At 40.4% G+C, this 22,049-nt stretch overlaps 1 protein-coding gene across 1 annotated transcript; it reads right to left on the bottom strand.

Annotated features, from left to right (window-relative positions):
- Positions 1-1,848: 1,848 nt before the first annotated feature.
- On the bottom strand, positions 1,849-8,483 carry G6PC2 (glucose-6-phosphatase catalytic subunit 2). The gene is made up of 5 exons (XM_060107373.1): positions 8,266-8,483; positions 7,581-7,690; positions 5,279-5,390; positions 3,155-3,270; positions 1,849-2,360 (listed from the first exon to the last, which is right to left on the bottom strand). The coding sequence occupies exons 1-5, from the start codon at positions 8,481-8,483 to the stop codon at positions 1,849-1,851; spliced, it is 1,068 nt and encodes a 355-aa protein (XP_059963356.1).
- Positions 8,484-22,049: the final 13,566 nt, after the last annotated feature.

The raw sequence follows: 22,049 nt of genomic DNA, 5'->3' as shown, positions 1-22,049 counted from the left end.
TGTTAATTTGCATATCTTTTCAAATGTACATTTCTCAAGTCACTTGTCTAGATTTTCTCGTCTTGAAAGCTCATGATATTGACATTTTTCTTCTGAATATGTAGATATGTGGACATTATGAAAATATGGTTATAGTTACAGTTAAGTCAAATAAGCTCAATTCCACTTACTTTTGGCAAATAAATTGGAAGCAGAAGAGTCTTTTCCATCATTATTAAAGGCAGGCATTTTCTCCAAGACTGTGAGAAGCTCTTCTTCTTGCTGCCTAAGCGGTTTCTTTCTTTCTTTTTTTAAATTTATTTTATTATTTATTTATTTATTTATTTTTGGCTACATTGGGTCTTCGTTGCTGCGTGTGGACTTTCTCTAGTCGCGGCGCGCGGGGGCTACTCTTCATTGCGGTGCGCATGCTTCTTGTTGCAGTGGCTTCTCTTGTCGCTCAGCACAGGCTCTAGGTACGTGGGCTTCAGTAGCTGTGGCACAGGGGTTCAGTTGTTGTGGCTCGCGGGTTCTAGAGCGCAGGCTCAGTAGTTGTGATGCATGGGCTTTGTTGCTCCGTGGCATATGGGATCTTCCCGGACCAGGGATTGAACCCCTGACCCCTGCATTGGCAGGCGGATTCTTAACCAGTGCGCTGCCAGGGAATTCCCTAGTTATCAACTTAAAGTCCAGAATTACTAGGTCCAATGAGGGGAAAAAAACTTTACTGAAAAATTTTTAGTATATTAATATTCCATCAATAATAATTTTCTGAAATAAAGCTGTGGCTTTTCATCACAGTTCAGTACACACAGAACCCAGCTAATAGATATAAGCATTTCATAGTTTTCCTGGGTTAGAGCATGACCTTGAGAAGGGCACTTGATTTCCCTGGTTTTGAAAGATTAGCTCCTAAAAATAAAGTATAAAGATGTCATAGTGAAGAGATAAACCTTTGAGGGGTAAATAATGTTCTAAGCCGAACATCTTCAGCAGAATTTATTAAAATATTGGAAAGCACTACCATAAAACAGAGACCAGGAGTTAAGCAGAGATTCAAGTCCAGACAGTAACCTGGCCTGTTTCCTTCCCTGTGGATATGTAACCATAACTAGAGCTACTGCTGGCCCCATCAAGACCCTACTTGCATGGTCTAAGTCAAACAGCATATGGTATTTTAATGTCATTTCTGAAAAAATAGCTGATTTACATGGCAAACATCATAGAACTTATGCAAAAGCATTCATTCTTACAGATTTTTACCTCTTGAAGAAACAAAACATAGTGTCATGGAAATACATGTCAGAAGATTGGATTCTAATTCCTATTCTGACGGTGGTGTGATAACGGTGAGTTCTTTCACCTGAATAAACCTCCATTTCCTTATCTGAACACTGAGGGGATCAGGTTTGATTGCCATTAAAATGCCCACAGGAGCCAGAAGCAGCCTGACTTTAAGAAGATAAAGTTGTCTGATACTCGGGGTCCTGTAGGGTACTGAAAACTGTGATAGCCTGTGAAGAGCATGTCTCCTACTGGGGACAGTCAGCAACAGTGGATTGTCTCCAGGTGGGAATGCAGGCCCTGTGTTACCATATTGTCAGATTTTTCGGGAAAATACAGAAATTCAGGTTTTTGTGTCAAATATCCTTGTTTTAAATGTTGGCAACTAATCTAAAATAGGAAAAAAAAAAAAGACCACCCCGAAGGCCAAACTAATCATACATGTGAATGGATTGGGTCCTATGGCCACCATTTTGTGACCTCCGAATGGAAGCTTCCAGTCTCTGCCCCTGCCCTGTGGTCCTACTGGAGGATGGAGGAGGAGGGTCATCCTGAGGCCACACGGCACTAACCCTCCGCACAACTCTAATTAATCTTTCTTTCACTTGGTTTCATTAACATATGAATACAGTAGGGAATCAGAGCAACCACAGTCAGTGGGATGGACGCACTTTTACAGAAAGACAGCACGTAAAATAAATACTCCGTGTGAGTCGGGATCTTGATGAAATGGTAGAGCTGCAGTGTGGTCAACGAGGCCAGAGTGCAGAGCAGCCGGAAGCTCAGCCTATAGCCGTTTTCCCCTCGGCAGCTCCTAAGGAACATCTCCGAGTTGATTGCAAAGCCCAAGCCAAAGAGGACCCCAAGGTTTCTCACGAGTCCAGCAAAAGGCGTGGTGTCAATGTGGATCCAGTCAGGGTTGGCACACCACTTCTTGGCTATGGGCACAGACCACAGCAGGTCAATGTCAAGCAGTCTGAGAAGCAGGTAAAAGCCAAGTGCAAACAGGAAGAGGAAGAGGTTGGTCTTCAAGTATGTGCTCAGGCTGGCCGTTTGGATCCTTGGAGTGTGTTCAAAGGCCTCTGCCACAAGCATACCTGGGGATTGGAAAGAGACACTGAAGATAACTGTCTGCCTTTGAGCCTCTCAGGAATTATTCCTCTCTGCATTAAAGAATTTAGCCATAGTTTTCAATGATAAAGGGCTGTAGAAACCTAGGTTCTATCCATTTTCCAAAGCCTTTTTTTAAGGCAATAACTAAAACCACACTTGCCCCATGGTCTTTTCACCATCCACATTAGTGCAGGGGGATGGGTCAGGAGTCCAGGGCACTGAGTGACAACCACTTCATAGGCAGAGCACTGATCTAGGTGCTTGCAATTAATTTTTCAATTGCCACAGCCAATTAACATAGAGAGCCTTCAAAAGGTACATGGGGCTGAACAGTGTAAACTCAGTCATGGTGAATGCTGCCTTGGAAATACAAAGCAGCTGCTGAATGAAGTCCACAGTCAGGTAATAATCACTGCAGGTGTTTCAGAGAGAATGGCATGGTGTGCAGGTTGGAAGGCCTTATTAGGTCCCCCAAACTGAGACACAAGCACGCTGTCCTAAGTGGTGGTTTGGGACTTGGACTCAGCTCTAGCCACACTTCAGAGAAGTCCATCTCACGAAGAGGTAATGGGTTTATCCTACTGAGTGAGAATGTACCATTGTGTCCATGGAGAATTTGAGAGGTGTGTGGAACCACTTAAGCTCCCAGGGTAGCATTAAGTATCAGTGATTTGATAGGATTACCTGAGATTGGGGAACATTAGCAGAGAGAGTCAACATAAAACAAATGACACTAAAGCGTTCAATGACACAACTAAAGGTAAGTGATCATATTTACCACCAATTACTCCAAGAATAACTTGATGAGGAAAATGTGTTGCTATGAATACTCTGGAGATGCAGACACTGATTTGAATCAACCAAAAAAGACTCCAAAGAAATGACCAGGTCAGTCTACGATGGAAGAATAGATACAAGCATAAAAGGCAAAGAAATTGTATCATTCATAAAAATGCGGGGGGTGGGGGAGGTGACACCAGATGATCTTTCTCAGAGGAATCTTCTAGCTGTGATATAATATCATGATTCTAGAGTTTTTTCTTCCAAAAATTTTTTCTATGTACTCCATAGGATTTGAAAAGCTTTAACAGATGTTTCTACATTTATCAATGCATTAATTTAACCAGTGCTATATCCTGAGATTTTAATAACTGCTATAAAAGGAAGCCAACTTGGCATCCTGATAATTATTTTAATGAAGTAGGGGAAATTCAAGTTTGGGGGAATTATTAATGTCCACAACGATCAAGAATGAAATATATATATTTTTTACTCCTTGTCATATGTGCTTCCTCTTTCCTTTCTCAGCCTCTCTTTGCTTGAAGAAAACTCACAGGAGAGGCAGCTGCCACGCTGATGAAAACACATGAGCATTCCATCAAGGGCAAGTTTTCACTGGGTTTAATTTCACAGACTCTCAAGAGTCCTGGCTCCTTGTTTTTTGACACGTAGAAAATAAGGAACAGAAAAGTGACCTATGGGTTATATGTCTTGGATTAGAAGCAACAGTGTGCAGAAAACTTATAAAAATATTTAAATCCAAGCAATGCTCATCATTTTAATAAAAAAAAAAGAATTAGCAATAATGAGTTCTAGGAATCCTTGAGTGTTCTGAATGATTTGTTCCTGATAATTGGACCAAACTTTGATTACTGAAAAATTAAGGAATAGAGAGAAACAAGACTTTCAAAGAGAAAGTAAGCAGGAGTTATCCATATGGAAGAAGAATCAATAAGGGTGTGCTAATGCTTAGGTAAGGTGTAGGCACTCAGTACATTTTGATGGATGAAGGAAATGTTGCAGTTGTAAGAATCAAAGAGGAGTCAAGAGAATTTCTTTTTAGAAGAAACAAATGATTTTCCAGGTTTGGGAACTGGAGGAGAAAATGAACTACAGAGAAAAGGTGAGGCTTAGCTAGATTCCTACTTTGAAAAACTGTCTATGGGTAGAAAATGCTAATTTCTTTAAATTACAACTTTCTATTGTTGTTGTTTGGGATAATGAATACCTTAAGGCATACAGGTCACAGTCTCATTAGGATAAACTTTAAAGATACCCAAATTCCTTTGGTTACTTGTTTTGTATATTACCCAATATTACTCTAAAAAGTAGAATATGAGATGGATCTTGGAAATCTTTTATTATAAAGAACTTATATAATGGTGTACATTTCAGTATTTTTTATGCAATTAACTGACAGATCTTATCTCAGGTAGCCTAATAATTTATGATTAAAGTGGTGCTCAGAATTATTTTAATGATAAAGTATATCAGGAAAGAAAAGAAGGAAGAAGTCTAATTTCTACAAAAATTTTGAATAATCTTAAAGGTCTAGGCCTTTCAGAATGTTATGAATGTACTAACATTAAATCTACTAACATTCAAATTTAAGTTTGTCTCTAGAATGTTTTTAATTAAAAAGGTTGCATAGTCTTTAAAGCTAGAATATATTTTATTGATGTCAAAATCATTGGCTGTTCAAAGAAGAAAGCATAATTATATGAAAGTAACGGATACATTCAAGGGGAATGATGCTTCTCAAAATGTCTAGTTAATCTTAAAGCAAGGGAATGTGCATGCAAAAATACATCATTATATAATTTTAGATGACCTATTTGTGAGCTACCAAAGTGATTATTGTATTATGGAAACCCAAAGGCACATTTAGAAAGTCATTAATCAATTAAACATATCCAACCCTATAATGTAATTGCTGTGAACTAATTAAGGTATTATATTAAAGCAGAATATTAATTTTCTATTCATTTTGCTATTTTGGATATGATAGAATTGAATAAGCACATTTCAATAACTAAAAATACACTAAACTGAATTTTTCAAAAGACATTCTGTGTTTGAAAATGTCATGTTCCAGGGCTACAGGGACTGGAGCAAAGCTGACCTGTGCAGAGTGGTGAATGACTTATCCATCCAACTGGTGGTGTGGCCCAGGGCAGCTGTCACCATGACATACCAGACACATGATGAGCCCATTGCATGGCCAGATGGACTTCCTGCAACAAGAAAGTGGCAATCCATTTGAAAGGTGGTTAATAGAGTATCACTATCAGAAATGGACAATAGAATAGCACATTAGCCATGAATATTACAAATAACTCGGAAAAAAACAGCCACAGGGCACAGGCTCTATGTAATGTTTAGAAATAGGTAGAAATAAAGAAAACTGAGTCAAATTGAGCCTCAAAATACTATTTCAAAATTTTTCCCCAGGTTATTCAAGTTCATCAAAGTCCAGAAATCAAAATGTTCAAGGGTAAGTAAGAACTCAGGCTGTTGCATCAGAAAATCTGCCACATCCTTAGTCAATCTTCGTATATAATTGTTTTTAATTGATGAGAAAACTGTAGTACTTGGATTGGATCTTGAATCAGCTTATTTTCCTTGGGTTGAAAAGTCAAACATCTAAAGGCTATCATTGCTATGTCTGATTTACCAACTGACTGCTGGGTACCAACAGCTACTCCCATGCCTATCTTGTGGCTGGCCGCTGCAGAAGGAGTCTTTGTCATTAAAAGGATGAGGGAAGCTATAAAGGGGTATTAATCCTGGCAGAAGAAATCAGCAGACAGGTAGCCTTTCTATTCCCAGAATGTCTTTCCCATGTTGCTTGATCTTTTTTAAAAAATCACTTTACTTTGATGTCCTCCCTGAGTTTTTACCAAGGGGAGATTCATTCAGGTTAAACACCAGTCTCTTTTTGAAAAAAACTATGTTAAATAAAGACTAATCTATTTCTTATAGATGTTTCTTTCAAGTCTATTTCTTAAACAGGAATTTTCAGAGTCTTTTATATGCTTCATGACTTGTGAATCTTCAAGGAATGAATGTAAAATGTAATATTTCTTTTCTTTGCTTTTCTTTTTTTTTTTCAGAAAATGTCTCATAAGACAGAACACATGCTGGGAATTTCTGGGGTAAACCAAAGTAGCATTTCAATTGTCTGAAAGGCTATCTATCCATCCATCCATCCATCCATTCATCCATCCATCCCACACTGCTTTCACAAAGATAAAATACACACCATCCCTGACATGATGGAATGCACAGTCTATTGGAGGAGCCAGATATTGAAGAATTAACTATAATATAGTTTGATAAGTACTATAACAGATGGATGTCTACTCTTATGAGAGCAAAATATAAAGATATTCAGAAAACTTATTAGGAAATTACACATTGACTGTATTCAGGGTTAGTCTCAGTATGTCAAATGCCAAGAATTTTAGGCTATGTAACAAATTGTGGTGAGGTACAATATAACACAGTCTTAGAAATTAAAACAACGTGTAGTTTACCTTTATATATATATATTTTTAAAACCTTTTTTAAAATCTTAAACTCAACCCCCATAGTAAAGATTTTACACTCATACAAAATCTTACTTATAATAAAAAAGAAAATGAATCAAGAAGTCTACTTATATACTGTATACACAAGAGAAGAAAGAAATTTGAAAGAAATAATTATAAGCTTAGTGAGAATTTCTATAGGCAATAGTAATACCAGGAAGTCCTTATCTTTCTTACGGCAACCGTGTCTATTGTCTCCTCATTCATGTGATTCTCAGAAGATCTATAATAACTTTGAAAATTGCACAGCAGCAGATAAAGCAACATTTCTAGGATTTTTATATAGTTTGGGGGGAATGTGTTCTAGCTAATTGTTTTTTGTTTGTTTCAGTATCAAACCATGACATTTTTCTAAAAAACGCCAACTATAAAATCATTTGTGGCTTCCCTGGTGGCGCACTGGTTGGGAGTCCGCCTGCCAATGCAGGGGACACGGGTTCATGCCCCGGTCCGGGAAGATCCCACATGCCACGGAGCAGCTGGGCCTGTGAGCCATGGCCGCTGAGCCTGAGGGTCTGGAGCCTGTGCTCTGCAACGGGAGAGGCCACAACAGTGAGAGGCCCGCGTACCGCAAAAAAAAAAAAAAAAAAAAAAAATCATTTGGGGGAATATTCTCTTAATTAACCCTTTTACAAATAAAAAAATGAAATTTTCTTACTGATAAAACTTTTGTCCTTTTCATTAGCAATTTTTGTTTATGAACTTTTAGCATCCTCATGCATGACATTTTCTTTAGTATGCTTTATGACACGTACAGTTATTAGTTGATAATCATGCACAATGGCTCTCTATTGGAATATCTTTAGTTAACCTGCGGCTGCTATAATTGCTTACCTGGACCTGTTTCACACGTAGTGGGGAACTGTTCAAGGCATGGACTTGAGTGATTTGGGCAAATCTGAGTTTCTTGGACCCACCAGTAAGGCCGATGACCAAATAATATCCTGTATTTAAAGAAATATAAATATGCATATATATTTAAATATACAACGATTACTTAATTGGAGACTAACGATTCTCTCCTATAAAAATGAGTCAAGCAGAACATTGATGGGAAAAACTCATGATTAAAAGACTTTGAAAGAACTTGCTTTCTGGCCTGTGTCTCAATACAGAGGATGACAGTCATTTGGAGTTTGGGCATCCTAGGTTCCAATAAAAACAGGGACTTTTTTCCTTGCAGGGGACGTCCTTGGGTGCTTTGGATACTTAGACTGGAAATATCAAAGTGGTTCCTGGAATTATCAATCTGTTCATTATGGTGCTGCTCGTTTAACTCACTTCTTGGTTAATCACGTCATATATGTAACAGGCTTTTGGAATTTTCTTCTAAGTCAGATAAAGCATACATTTCTATGCCTTTATGTAAGTTCTATTTAGAAATAGGTGTTTCAAGTTAACTGGTATGTTTGAAAGATTTTCCAAGTAAAACTATACACATCTGAAATGTGATCATTAAGACCAAGCTACAAATTTAAGAATAAGCTTTAGGAAAAATGAAACAAAACAGAAGGCTTACCATTTAAAAATAAGATTGAACCAATCCCCAATGACTGCTACCCATATCATCTTGGTTCCAACTGCCTGATTAAGTTGAAACCAAAGTGGAAAATAAATAGAAAAGATATTCCGGGGATCTCCAACACTGGACATAAAATTTAGAAAACTGTAGTAAGCTCGGTAGTCCTTCTGCAAATGCTGAATAATGAGCACTCCGTTCCTATGAAGGAAATCCATCTTGAAAGAGAGGCAATTCTAAACATAGAGCAAGTGGAGCCGAAGTGCTCTGAGTCCCACCGTTTTTATATGGTACCTTCATGGCGTGTCCAGCCATTACTGCAACATGTGATACTGACCATCTGTGGAGAGGGCATGTCTGCCCTCCTCTACTGAAAAGCTCATCTGCTTATAATTTTAACTGGTGCCAAAGAGGTGAAGCACATGCTGATCTGTGACAAGTAGAGGAAAAATTTGGGTAGAGACACAATGCATTTCTTATGCAATCTCTCTTTTGTGTGAACAGTTGGATCATGTTTGCTTGAAATTTTTTGCACAGTTCATTTCCTTCAAGGGCAGAGACATTAGCAATTCTACGCTTGGCTAGAAGACTATGCAAATAATTACTGCATGTCAAATAGCCCTTAAAGCCATGCATTTTAATTTAAAATAGACTGTGGGTCTTTGACTATTTTATTGGGTCTTTCAGGAAAATGGATGAGTAAATATCTGGGCATGAAAAATTTGTATGACATGACAGATTGTTTTCTGATTGCAGACTTTTAAATAAAAAATATTTTGAGATTTCTTTAGCAAAGAGAATAATATGATGGATATGGAACAGAGAAGGAAATACATGGAATATATGAAATCTGGAAGTAAATGTGTTGCTTTTTGACCATGAAGCCAGAAAGCAGAGCTGGAGATCACTGGGTAGTAGATCTCCTGGGTAGTGGAACCGTTAGGAATGAGGCATATTTTTATTGACTAGAGAATACAATTGAGAGCATGGGAGAGTTGCTCACGTGACAGATTTCAAAGGGCTTTTGACCAATCAGGAAAATGGTTTGCTGAAAACAGAGCGTGCAGTACAAGTACATTGGAAGCACGAAAACAAACATGTAGATTGGGAATAAACAGAAGGGCAGCTCAAAAGGAACTATGAATCCAAGTCAGAAATGAGATGCTGGATTGCAGAGAGCAAAGTTTTGTCTGCAAGGATGCCTGTGAAAGCTATCAAGCCCCACCAGGTGGCGGAGGGTGGAGGTAGGTAATCTGACTTATTTTACCATTCAGAGTGTTGTCTTTGCTACTCCCAGCCACTTAGGCATCTTCTTCACAGGCTGTTAAGTATCACTCTGAGCTTCTCTTGGAGCCCTGCCCCATCATTTAACGGCACCTTGTTATGGGGATCCAGTGTCTACAGGTACCTCCCCAGGCTCTGTGGCTTCTCCTAGAGGAAATGTCTTGATTGGTCATTAATCAAGGGGTCGATTTGGGGTGCTTCCAAACATCTCATGTCTTTGTCCTACCCCAGATAAATTAAATTTCTGGTGATGGGACCTAGGCATTGGCATTTAAAAAATACTTTCCAGGGCTTCCTTGGTGGCACAGTGGTTGAGAGTCCGCCTGTCGATGCAAGGGACATGGGTTTGTGCCCTGGTCCGGGAAGATCCCACATGCCGCGGAGCGGCTGGGCCCGTGAGCCATGGCTGCTGAGCCTGCGCGTCCAGAGCCTGTGCTCTGCAACGGGAGAGGCCACAGCAGTGAGAGGCCTGCATACTGCAAAAAAAAAAAAAAAAAAAAAAAAAAAAATCACTGGGATAAAGCAATTCATATATAACCTGTTCTGGCTTAAGCCCCTCTCTATGCCAAAAGTCAACCTGAAAGAAACTTCAGTGACATTTAATATGTCAGCTATTGGGTGTAGCTGGATTTCCTGACAAATTCGATTTTTGCACTAAGTGATTTATCTTGTTATCAAGACTTCAGAGAATCTATCTCTAGAATTTAAAAAAACAAAACAAAAAAACCCCCTAATTTCCAGAAGAGGTGAAGCAATGGTGGCAGTTGAAATGCACTCCTCATAAAACAGGACGTAGTGATGGCAACTTTGCTCACTGAGTTTCCTGGGCTGCTCACCTGGAAGGAGCTTAAAATACAGCCTGGTTTCTGTGGATGAGAACTCGGGTCTGATAGTCACTAAGTGGGATGGCAAATGACACCAGGTCATTTTTCAGAAAGTGACTTTACAAGGCTTCCAGGAAATGAGTATTAATCTCTGTCCACAGTGAGAGCCTTACCAGTCTCCTTTATCATTCTCATTGCAGTGGGAGGAGAACCAGGAAGTAGTCAGCCAGCCCTGGCTCTCCCCACATTTTGCTCTTCCCTCAGGCAGCCCATGAATGACACTCACCCTCCTTCTGCCGGTAGTGTGCTAATCTGAATCCGAAGGATGTAAACGCTGGGATAAAATCAATTGTGCTGAAAACTCAGTTGTGCTTTAGAATGTCTTGCATTTATGCTCTACCAATTATTTACCTTTAAAAATAGTCCACCTTTTTTTTTTTTTTTTTTTGCTGTACACGGGCCTCTCACTGTTGTGGCCTCTCCCGTTGCGGAGCACAGGCTCCGGACGCGCAGGCTCAGCGGCCATGGCTCACGGGCGCAGCCGCTCCGCGGCATGTGGAATCTTCCCGGACCGGGGCACGAACCCGTGTGCCCTGCATCGGCAGGCGGACTCTCAACCACTGCGCCACCAGGGAAGCCGAGTACTCCATCTTACTACCCAATTTTAACTTCACAGAGGTCTAGTAATCCTCATTTTAGGGATGAGGAAATGAACAAGTAACCTGCCCGAGGTCATTTCTTTAGTGCAGGAGCCCTGTGATGAAATTTTGTTTCCAGAGCAATGTTTCTTCTTAATCTAAGCCTTGGCTGGGTTGCTCAAGGCCAACATTGGTGAGATTTTTAAACAGCTGCAAAATGAGTAAAAGCTGATGCTATAACCAGCTTGTTTCAAATGCTTTCAACCACCCAGAACTCCAGTTTACCTGTATCATGACTGGTTGACACTGGAGCACACCTGGCCAGCTGCTTGATCACTAAGAAGAACTTCACAGATACATTCACCACTTGGAATTGTTGGCTGGCTTATCCCATTATTTGACAGCAGGGACACAGTGGGGATTCAGTGGCTATTATTACCTTCCCAGTCACTGACATCTTCCCTGAAGGAAATATCAAGTGGCATGAAGATGGGCACCTCAGGGCTTGAAGGTGGCTCTGATTCCCATCCTCTACTGATGGCCCTGGGACCCAGCACACATTTTCTTCTCTGGGAATCGTCATGTATAGAAATAAATTAAAGCCACCCAAATGAGAGCAAACGGACGTTATTTACTATTCTGCTCACTATAGCAAGAGTCAGCCACCATCTCATGCATCTGACACAAGCTCAAAAATGGGCAGAGGCGTGGAAACACTTTATAGTGAAAAGAAGGAAGGCCTCAGGTATGTTCTGATAAGAGGTTGTTGGCTTGGGCAAGCTAGAGAGGAGTTTACAAGAAGCAGAGCATCTTAGGTGATTGGTTTGGGAAACGTATTTTGCTTTCTCTGGTTGGTCCTGAGTTGAAGCCAGGGGCAAAAAATAGGGAAGCTAGCAGTCACTGACCAAGTCCTGACCATTCTTGGCATTTTGCTTCAGAGGCTGTGGTCAAAGTTCTGTTGTCATATTTGGTCCAGCCATTGTCCGTTTGAATATTCAGTCTTTCACAAGACAAATTGAATAAGCTTATGTCAGAAGTAGTCCCAAGAAATAAGTCCCAAGAATAAGTCCCAAGAAATAAGGGACTCCCATGTCTATCCTGTGATTCTATAATTCTTATTATTCATTGAGTTAAAATGAAGACATACACTTGCTTGCCAAGGACAAATCAATTTATTCAAGTATATCACTACTCTGTGAGGCATTAGCCTTGACTAATCAGAGTCTGTGCTCCTGGCTTTTTTGTTTTTGCATATTCAGGTTCTATAATTTCCATAATCTCTTTAATGAAACATAAGGAAGGACATTGTTTTATTCTTTTTCTAAGAAGAGCTACATATTTCATCATATGCATTTTCTTCAGAAACATCCTTAAATCAAGGTGTGAATGATATCAATACATTGTGTCTTATAATTAAAAATTCAACTTCTTGTTCATTCAGTCCTTCAGAGTCTGTGGACTGTATGGAAGTTGGCTGAACATTAGCGTTTCATCTTAGGTGGATAATTTAGAAAGACTGTCGCCTGAGGACCATCTGGTCCTGTAGACTGTGGGATAATTAACCAAAGAAAAGCACCTTGATTTCTTTTGCCTTTTAACAGGATCTGCAAAATTGGCTTCTTCCCCATAGTTCATCTTTTTTCGTCTTTTCACATCTTAGCTTATATGAACTTTCTCAGAGTTGCCTTCTCTGATCAGCTTCCTCACCATTCCTGTAATAGTGCTTTCTCTCCAACACTCTTTTCTTTTAGGGGTTGTATTAGTCTGCCAGGACTAATATATGCAGTACTAGACTGGGTGTTTTGTTTTTGTTTTTGTTTTTAATTAATTAATTTATTTTTGGCTGCGTTGGGTCTTCGTTGCTGCACGGAGGCTTTCTCTAGTTGCGGTGAGCGGGGTCTACTCTTCGTTGCGGTGCACGGGCTTCTCATTGCGGTGGCTTCTCTTGTTGCGGAGCACGGGCTCTAGGCACACGGGCTTCAGTAGTTGTGGCTCATGGGCTCAGTAGTTGTGGCTCGCAGGCTTAGTTGCTCTGCGGCATGCAGGATCTTCCCAGACAAGGGGTTGAACCCGTGTCCCCTGTATTGGCAGGCAGATTCTTAACCACTGTGCCATCAGGGAAGTCCAGACTGGGTGGTTTAGATAACAGAAATTAGAGCCTACAAGTCTGAGATCAAGGTGTCGGCAGGGTTGATTTCTTCTGAGGTCTCCGTCCTTGGCTTGCAGGTGGCATCTTCTCCCTGTGTCCTCACGTGGTCTTCCTTCTGTACAAATGTGTCCTAATCTCTTTTTATAAGGACAACAGTTGTACTGCATTAAGGCCCACCCTAATGACTCCGTTTTAACTTAATTACTTCTTTAAATACCCTAACTCCAAATAGTCACATTCGGTAGTACTGTGGGTTAAGACTTTGACATATGAATTTGGGGGGATGCAATTCAGCGCATAACAGGAATTTAATTATAATTTGTAATTGTATATTTGTCTTGAGCTTATGTGTTTAATCCCTTCCTCCTGCACCACAGTACAAGCTCCACAAAATAAGGGATCATGTTTGCTGTGTATACGAACCACCAGTACAGTCCCTAGCACAAACCCATGCAGGGGATGATTTCCCATGACGCTGGAGAATCTTGCATGGGACCCTGCCAGGGCAGGTTATTGCTGAGAGCTGCTGCAAGTTGTAATACTAATTTTATAGTCTTTTTCTTAAAGAGAGGACCCAATATTAGAGAAGCTTTAGATCCCACAAGTTCTGGAACTAACCCTAGGCCTGTTATAGTTATTTAGTAAATGTTTCTTGAATGAATGGATTATTGAACAAAACTTGATGTGGCTGCTAACTTATAAAGAGGCAGTTAATCTAAACTCGAATGCATTTTTCCACAGAGACGATGTTATAAGGTGTCCAGATCAAGAAAGCTTCTTTAAGGTAGAGAAAATTATGTAAAATGTTTATCTAAGAAAAGAGTAATATTTGTATGCATCTGCTTATGTTTAAAGATAATAGAAGAATAAACAATTTTAAATGTTTTAAGGTTATCTATAAAGGAAAGAAGGGAATAGAGTATAGGGAATGGGAAAAACTAAATTTCTTCAAATACACTTATTTTTTAGATTTGAATTTGAAGCCATGTAAATAGTTTACATAATTATAAAATTAAATTAAATTTTAAAAGCAATTCCTAAAAATTTTAAAATGGAACACATGAAGAAAAGGAAAACAGTGCTTACTTGACCCATTGTACCTGTAAACTATTCACTTCCAGTTCTACAGCACTTACACGTGTTTATGATTTTGTTCCTGTGGGAACCCTCTTTTAAAGCATTTCCTTAGTCCTCCTCAGTTTGCCATCTGCCACCAGTTGCTTGGGGTGGAGGTACTCCCCAGAACTTATCCTATGTGGGTCACAGCAGGAGGGAGATTCAGGAGGTTGGCTCTTTTTGGTACTAATAATCTTCGAGTGGATATTTCCCACCAATAACAGAGCCTGCCTGATAAGCTGGGTCATTTCGAAGTCAAGGTTGGTAGAGTTCAAGGTTTCTCCCAAATTGATTCACCAAGTGATGGAGCAAAGCCATTTCTAAGCTCTGTAGATCAAGATCCAAAAATGGATAGTTTCCTCATTTTTCATTTTGAGGTTGTCTTTCTCAAAGTGTGGTCTATGGACGACCTGCATGCAGATTACCAGGCCCAGTCCAGATCACCTAATCAGACTCTTTGGGAACATGGTCCAGATATGTGCATTTTGGTAAGCTTCCTACGTGGTTCTTATGCACATTAAATTTTAGAAGCTCCATCTTAATTCACCTCTCCCTTGATACAAGGCATCATACTCTTCCTGTGCATCCTATGTGTAGTTTACCCTTCTTTATAGAACTTTCTCACTTCTACCCTAAGGCATTTTCTCTCAATTACCTTATTTGGGGGCCTATACTATCCCACTCTTTCCCATGGATGTAGGCTTAGTGTGTTCTGGCATTCATCCTTTTATAGTCTCCTTTCCTTTCTTTTTTTATCTAAGGCCCATGGTGGACACCCCAAAAATCTTACCTATAATTAACATTAGTTTTTCTTATCTTGCCAAATAATGTGTATAAATGGAGTTGACTTCCAATTGTGAGATTTTTTTTTTTTTTCTTTTTTGCGGTATGCGGGCCTCTCACTGTTGTGGCCCCTCCCGTTGCGGAGCACAGGCTCCGGACGCACAGGCTCAGTGGCCATGGCTCACAGGCCCAACCGCTCCGCGACATGTCGTATCTTCCTGGACCGGGGCACGAACCCATGTCCCCTGCATCGGCAGGCGGACTCTCAACCACTGCACCACCAGGGAAGCCCAATTGTGAGATTCTTGATCAGAGTAGAGTAGAAGTAGGGCAAAGTGATAAAATTTCAGTCTTCCACTCAATTCTTCTGTTGCTTCTCCTTTGCACTGTGACACCTCTGCCTCTTCCTCTCTCCCTTTTCTCTCTCCTTCTTCCTCCCTCTCTCTCCTTGCCTTGTCCCACCCTCACACTAAATACGTATTGAGCTCACTCTTTGAATCGGTCACAAACATCAACCTTCTCCTATAGCCTGAGAGCAAAGACAACACGAAGGGAGCAGACCCAGATCTGTACTGTTCACCGTTGTATCTCGGAATCAAGCCAGGTGGGCTCCACATAATGAGGGGCTTCAGAAAATTGTACAGCCAGCCACCATCCCCTTTAGGATCAATACCTTTTCTTCCTGCTGTGGTAGAACTCTGCATTTAACATGTTCTGTTCATGTTTTGTATGATGACTAAAACTCTGCTGTGCCAGTAACAGCATGTCTGAACAAAAGAAATCTTTAGGAGTGTGTGCTTTGGGGTCTAATATTAGCCAAATCTGGTCACTAGGCTAGGAATCCCTTACCTGAATTTGATTTATTTAGAGGTCGTTGAACTTCTTGAAATCGTATGCAAAATATTAGTGCATGTGCACATTTCTTTGAAGAAAGCCATAGCTTTCACAAGATTCTCAACGGCATCCCTGACTCAGACAAGTTAAGTAGAGCGTAAGTTTCACTGGGATCCCATCCACTCACTGTCCATGGTGCTTATGCCCAGGATCCCCCCATTTTCTCAGTCTCTTCAGAATTATCTTCAGTCCTCCAGTCTCCTCAGCACAATTTGTTTGTCTTGATGCCTTTTTTCCTCTTAATGACTAGATTAAAAAAATCTTTCGTTTGGGGGGCAGAGATAAATTAGGAGTTTGGGATTAACATATACACACTACTATACATAAAATAGGTAAACAACAAGGACCTACTGTATAGCACAGGGAACTATACTCAATAGCTTGTAATAACCTATAATGGAAAAGAATCTGAAAAAGACTATAGCACTGTGCTGTACACTTGAAACTAACACAACATTTTAAATTAACTATATTTCAATTAAAAAAAATCTTTTAACCCGATAGCCAGTCTAAAAACCCTGTACTGTTGCCTTATTTTTAGTTAATTCCAGTAGTTGAATGTTTCCAGTTCTTCCCAGAACATTCTTATTCTGATTCATTTAGATTTTCCTGAGGTTTTGATTTGCAGTAAATCTTGCCTGTTTTACTTAGATTGCAACCTGTAGGACAGAGGCTAGAATTTCTTCAATATGCTTTGCCATGCCAAATATTATGTAACCACAAGATATATTCTTATAACATGAACGATTCATCTATGAGTTATAGCACTCACTGCAATTCAACATCATTCAGAGATATTTGATTTTAGCTTGTGTCACTGGTGCAGTGGCAATAAACAAAATTTTCTTTTGGAGGCCTTTAATGTCTCTGTGCATGGTCGTTATCCTTTTACCACAAGCTTATCTGCCTTCTGCAAGATAAATTGTATTTAAGATCTCTCCAGTGTCACCTTGCAATTTAAAATGGATTTATTTCAGACCGAGTTTATACCCTAGTGACTTTCAGAAAATAATTACCTCCACTCTGGCTAGCATCCCAGGAATATTGGCATTCCATAATGACACTATTATAAGTGACCCAGCTACAGCTGTTCCAGGTACCCCCTCCATGAGTCTCATTATGTATTCTTCCCTAGAAATGATCATGAACTATACATGTATAAACTTTTTCCTGGATCACCAAAGGACCCAGTGGAGTTACCCTTGGACAATACTACTCACTTTCTTCACAGTAGAGTTAAGATACTTTATAGCTGGGTTCATATTTTGTAGATGGTCTAAAGAATTCCTACTATGTGTATTCTCAAACTTCAGTGTGCATTAGAATTACCTGGATGACTTGCTAAAGCACTAATTACTGGGACCCACATCCAGAGTTTTCAATTCAGTGGGAATGGAGATCAGTCTGAGAATTTGCATTTCCAACAAATTCCTAGATGAGGGTGATATTGTTGGGTGAGTGCGGAACATCACTTTTTTTTTTTTCTGGTACACGGGCCTCTCACTGTTGTGGCCTCTCCCGTTGTGGAGCACAGGCTCCGGACGCGCCGGCTCAGCGGCCTTGGCTCACGGGCCCAGCCGCTCCGTGGCATGTGGGATCTTCCCAGACCGGGGCACGAAACCTTGTCCCCTGCATCAGCAGGCAGACTCTCAACCACTGCGCCACCAGGGAAGCCCACGGAACATCACTTTTGAGCAGCACTAGTGGTGCAAGACATAATTCTTACATGTACTGGTCAGGACAGGGATAACTCATACCTCAAGGAGCTTGTGATCTCGTAGGGAAGATATTTATGTAAATAACATACTGCTGTGTCCTTAGGGGCTAACAGATAGAGTAAGTGGACAAGAGGAAAAGCAGATTTAACTTTCAGCTTATGAGATCAAGGAAGCCTTTGTGGAGGAGGTGGCAAGTGACTAAGCCTTGACTGATGGGTAGAATTTAGAAATGCAAGACAGCAGGATGAAATGGAGAAATACATTCCATTTGAAATATATTGCATTAAAAACTGTAAAAAAAATCCCCATTTTTTGGTATTTACGAGACAATTCAAAATTTGAAATTGTTAAAATTTTCAATTGTCTCATATGTCAAAATTGTGTTTTTAAAACAGACTTTTAATGCAATATGCTAATCAATTAATGTTAATGTTTTTAGTGTTCTAATGGTGTTGTGGTTATGTCAAAATGAGTCCCTAACTTTTAGAAAGGCATACTGAGATATTTGTGGGTGATATGACGTGTTGTCTGGGAAAGTGGATGGGGTCTGGATAGAGCAGTGTTGGCCAGTGGTTGATGGTAGCTGGGGCCTTGTGACGAGTACATGAGAGATTCATTATACTATTTTATTCACTTTTGTGTATGTTAGAAATTCTTCATAATAAAAATTTTCAAAAACAGAAACTATATGAGCAAAATTAAACTAAAGAAGTTCAGGGCTCACTGTTTATTTCTATCAGAATATAAAGTAAACAATTGAACAATAAGGGTAAAATAGTAACTTGAGACCAAGTCAATCAATGATTTGACTTGAATGCCACTAAGGAGTATGGACTATATATATATATATATTTTTTTTTTTTTTTGTGGTACGCGGGCCTCTCACTGTTGTGGCCTCTCCCGTTGCAGAGAACAGGCTCCGGACGCGCAGGCTCAGCAGCCATGGCCCACGGGCCCAGCCGCTCTGCGGCATGTGGGATCTTCCCGGACCAGGGCACGAACCCGTGTCCCCTGGATCGGCAGGCGGACTCTCAACCACTACGCCACCAGGGAAGCCCAGGACTATATTTTTAAGATAATGAAGGAACACTGAAAGTGTTTTGAACAGGGAAATAATATGAAAAAAGTGCACTTTGAGAATATTATTGCGGCAGTGGTAGGCAAAACTGTTTGGGAGGGCAAGTGTCTGAAGGTAAGGACCAGGTAGTAAGGGCCTGAATAGAGATCTAGAGAATTGAAAAAAGGGAAGGTGGGGGGTGGGGGTGGAATATAGGTGAATCTGTAGGTGTTGGCAACCAGTTAACTATAAAGAAGTCATGGAAGATACCAAAATTCTGAACTGGAGGACTGGGAGAACTCCAGTGCCATTAAAAGAAAGGGAATATTGGGGGCTTCCCTGGTGGTGCAGTGGTTAAGAATCCACCAGCCAATGCAGGAGACTCGGGTTCGACCCCTGGTCTGGGAAGATCCCACATGCTGCGGAGCAACTAAGCCCATGAGCCACAACTACTGAGCCCGTGTGCCACAGCTACTGAAGCCCTAGTGTCTAGAGCCTGTGCTCCACAGCAAGAGAAGCCACCGCAATGAGAAGCCCATGCACCACAACCAAGAGTAGCCCCCGCTCGCTGCAACTAGAGAAAGCCCGCGCGCAGCAACAAGGACCAACGCAGCCAAAAATAAAATAAATAAATTTTTTAAAAAGGGCATATTTACCAAGAAAATGATAAAATTTGTTTTTGAAATGTTACTAGTGAGGAATCTTTGTGATATGACCAGAAGATAGCTAGAAATATGTGACTGGAATGCAGAAAAGTGGGCAAAACAAGCTGAATCTGAGAGACAACTATATGAGATGGGATGATATTGCCCTGGGAAATAAGTTGGTAGGAAAAGAGGGTCAAAGACTTTGGGAAGCATCTAAATTTAGGGATTAAGGAAGAGAAGAAGAACCAGAGAAGGGACTAGTAGAGAGGTAGAAGGTATAAAACTTCACATTCATGTAGGCACTTTAGCTTAGTGGCATCAACTATTCTGCCCATAACAATTAGACCAAAATTAAATTACGAGAAATAAAAACTGAATATTCTTTGTACACCCATGTTCATAGCAGCATTATTCTAAATAACCAAAAAGTGGAAACAACCCAAATGTCCATCAATGGATGAATGGAGAAACACAATGTATATGCATATGTATTAGTCAGCGTGCTACAGAGAAACAGAACCAAGAGGATGTGTATACGTGTGTAATAAGGAATTTGCTTCTGTGAGGATCTTTTGGATGTTTCTGCCCACTCATACTAGAAGTCAACCTAACAAAAATAGTCCACTAAAGAGGGCAAAAAAATGTCAGGTACAAGATGTTCACCTTAGTCTAAGAGATGTAGTTGCAGCCTGTGTCAGTCTTGATGATCTCAAAGCCTTGCTAATGAGCAGTTTTTCCATTTTGCTCATGGATCAGTCATGCGCATCCAGATTCCATCAAAAATACATTAGAGAGATGCTGCAAGCATTATTCTAATCTGAAGAAACAATTTATTTTTTTTTTTTATTTTTTTTTTTTTTTGCTGTACGCGGGCCTCTCACTGCTGTGGCCTCTCCCGTTGCGGAGCACAGGCTCCGGACACACAGGCTCCGCGGCCATGGCTCGCGGGCCCAGCCGCTCCGCGGCATGTGGGATCCTCCGGGACCGGGGCACGAACCCATGTCCCCTGCATCGGCAGGCGGACTCTCAACCACTGCGCCACCATGGAAGCCCATGAAGAAACAATTTATTATCTTGAACTAGTAAAGGCCTAAAGAAATTGCTGAAAATGTTTTCTGATTATTGTTAAAAAGTTAGTATTCATTATGCTGAAACTAAAATTGTGTTTGTGAGACACTGGAAAATTATTAAATGGATAATGCTTAATAACCACACCTAACTGATTAATTAATTCAACTTGGATTGGGGTGGAAGGGTTGCATTCTGTATTTATCCAGACATAGCAGAATGCATGTTTCCTTAAAAGAAGAATTGTACAAGTAGTGTGATTGTCTTGTTTTGGGAGCTATATGGATTGCCTTAGCTAAAGTTAGTAATGAATTGCAACAATTTCTCTATTTCTTTGCTAACTTAGATTTTGTTCTATTTAAAGTCTTATTTATATGTGTTTTAATATGACAACCTATTGCATAGGAAGTAGGTAGGGTATAAATCATAAAAACAAGAAGCCATTTTGAGTACTTACCTTATAAGGACCTAGTCCAAGGTATTTGCATTTACTTTCTCTTTTAGTCTTCACATTGGGTATAGGAAGAAGACACTACTCTTACTGTTATTATTATTATTACCCTCACTTTACATATAAAGAAACTGAGGTTCAAGAGACCAAGTAACTTGCCCACCATCACACTTATCACATGATGGAGCCTGGATGTCAAACTCAGGCAGTCTTACTACAGAGTTGAAGCTGTTACCCACTGTGTAATTAATTGAAGAAGTAAATTGACTACAGGACATTAGCACTTGGTTAATATGTACAACAATATCCTCTGAAACTGAACAGATTAAAATTATAACTCATGATGCTTCTGCCTCTCCACAACACCCCTCCCCCAACACACCAAACCTAATGTGAAGGCAATTTCAATTTTGCCAGCAATATTACCATTGTCTCAAACCTTAAATTACCTCTGACTTACTTCTCTCCTTGCACTTTTTTTTTTTTTTTTTTTTTTTTTTGCGGTATGCGGGCCTCTCACTGCTGTGGCCCCTCCCGTTGCGGAGCGCAGGCTCCGGATGCGCAGGCCCAGCGGCCATGGCTCACGGGCCCAGCCGCTCCGCGGCATATGGGATCCTCCCAGACCGGGGCACGAACCCGTATCCCCTGCATCGGCAGGCGGACTCTCAACCACTGCGCCACCAGGGAGGCCCTCTCCTTGCACTTTTATATGCAATACAGCCAATCAGAGACAGCAGGTAGCAAGAATCTTAGTTATTAAAAGTTTTTTTAATCTATTATTTTTTTATAGTATTGAACAATACTATATTAGTTTTAGGTATACAATGTAATGATTCAATATTTTTATAGAGTATATTCCATTTAAAGGTATTTATAGGGCTTCCCTGGTGGCTCAGTGGTTAAGAATCCACCTGCCAATACAGGGGACATGGGTTCGAGCTCTGGTCCTGGAAGATCCCACATACTGTGGAGCAACTAAGCCTGTGCGCCACAACTACTGAAGCCCACGCGCCTAGAGCCCGTGTTCTGCAACAAGAGAAGCCACCTCAATGAGAAGCCCGCGCACGGCAACGAAGAGTAGCCCCCGCTCACTGCAACTGGAGAAAGCCCGCGTGCAGCAACGAACACCCAACGCAGCCAAAAATAAATAAATAA

This window comes from Mesoplodon densirostris, chromosome 8 (assembly GCF_025265405.1).
Source record: "Mesoplodon densirostris isolate mMesDen1 chromosome 8, mMesDen1 primary haplotype, whole genome shotgun sequence".
In the NCBI taxonomy this organism is placed as follows: Eukaryota; Metazoa; Chordata; class Mammalia; order Artiodactyla; family Ziphiidae; genus Mesoplodon; species Mesoplodon densirostris.
Note: the sequence above shows the minus strand (reverse complement) of the source record. Positions and strands in the feature narration are given on the sequence as shown.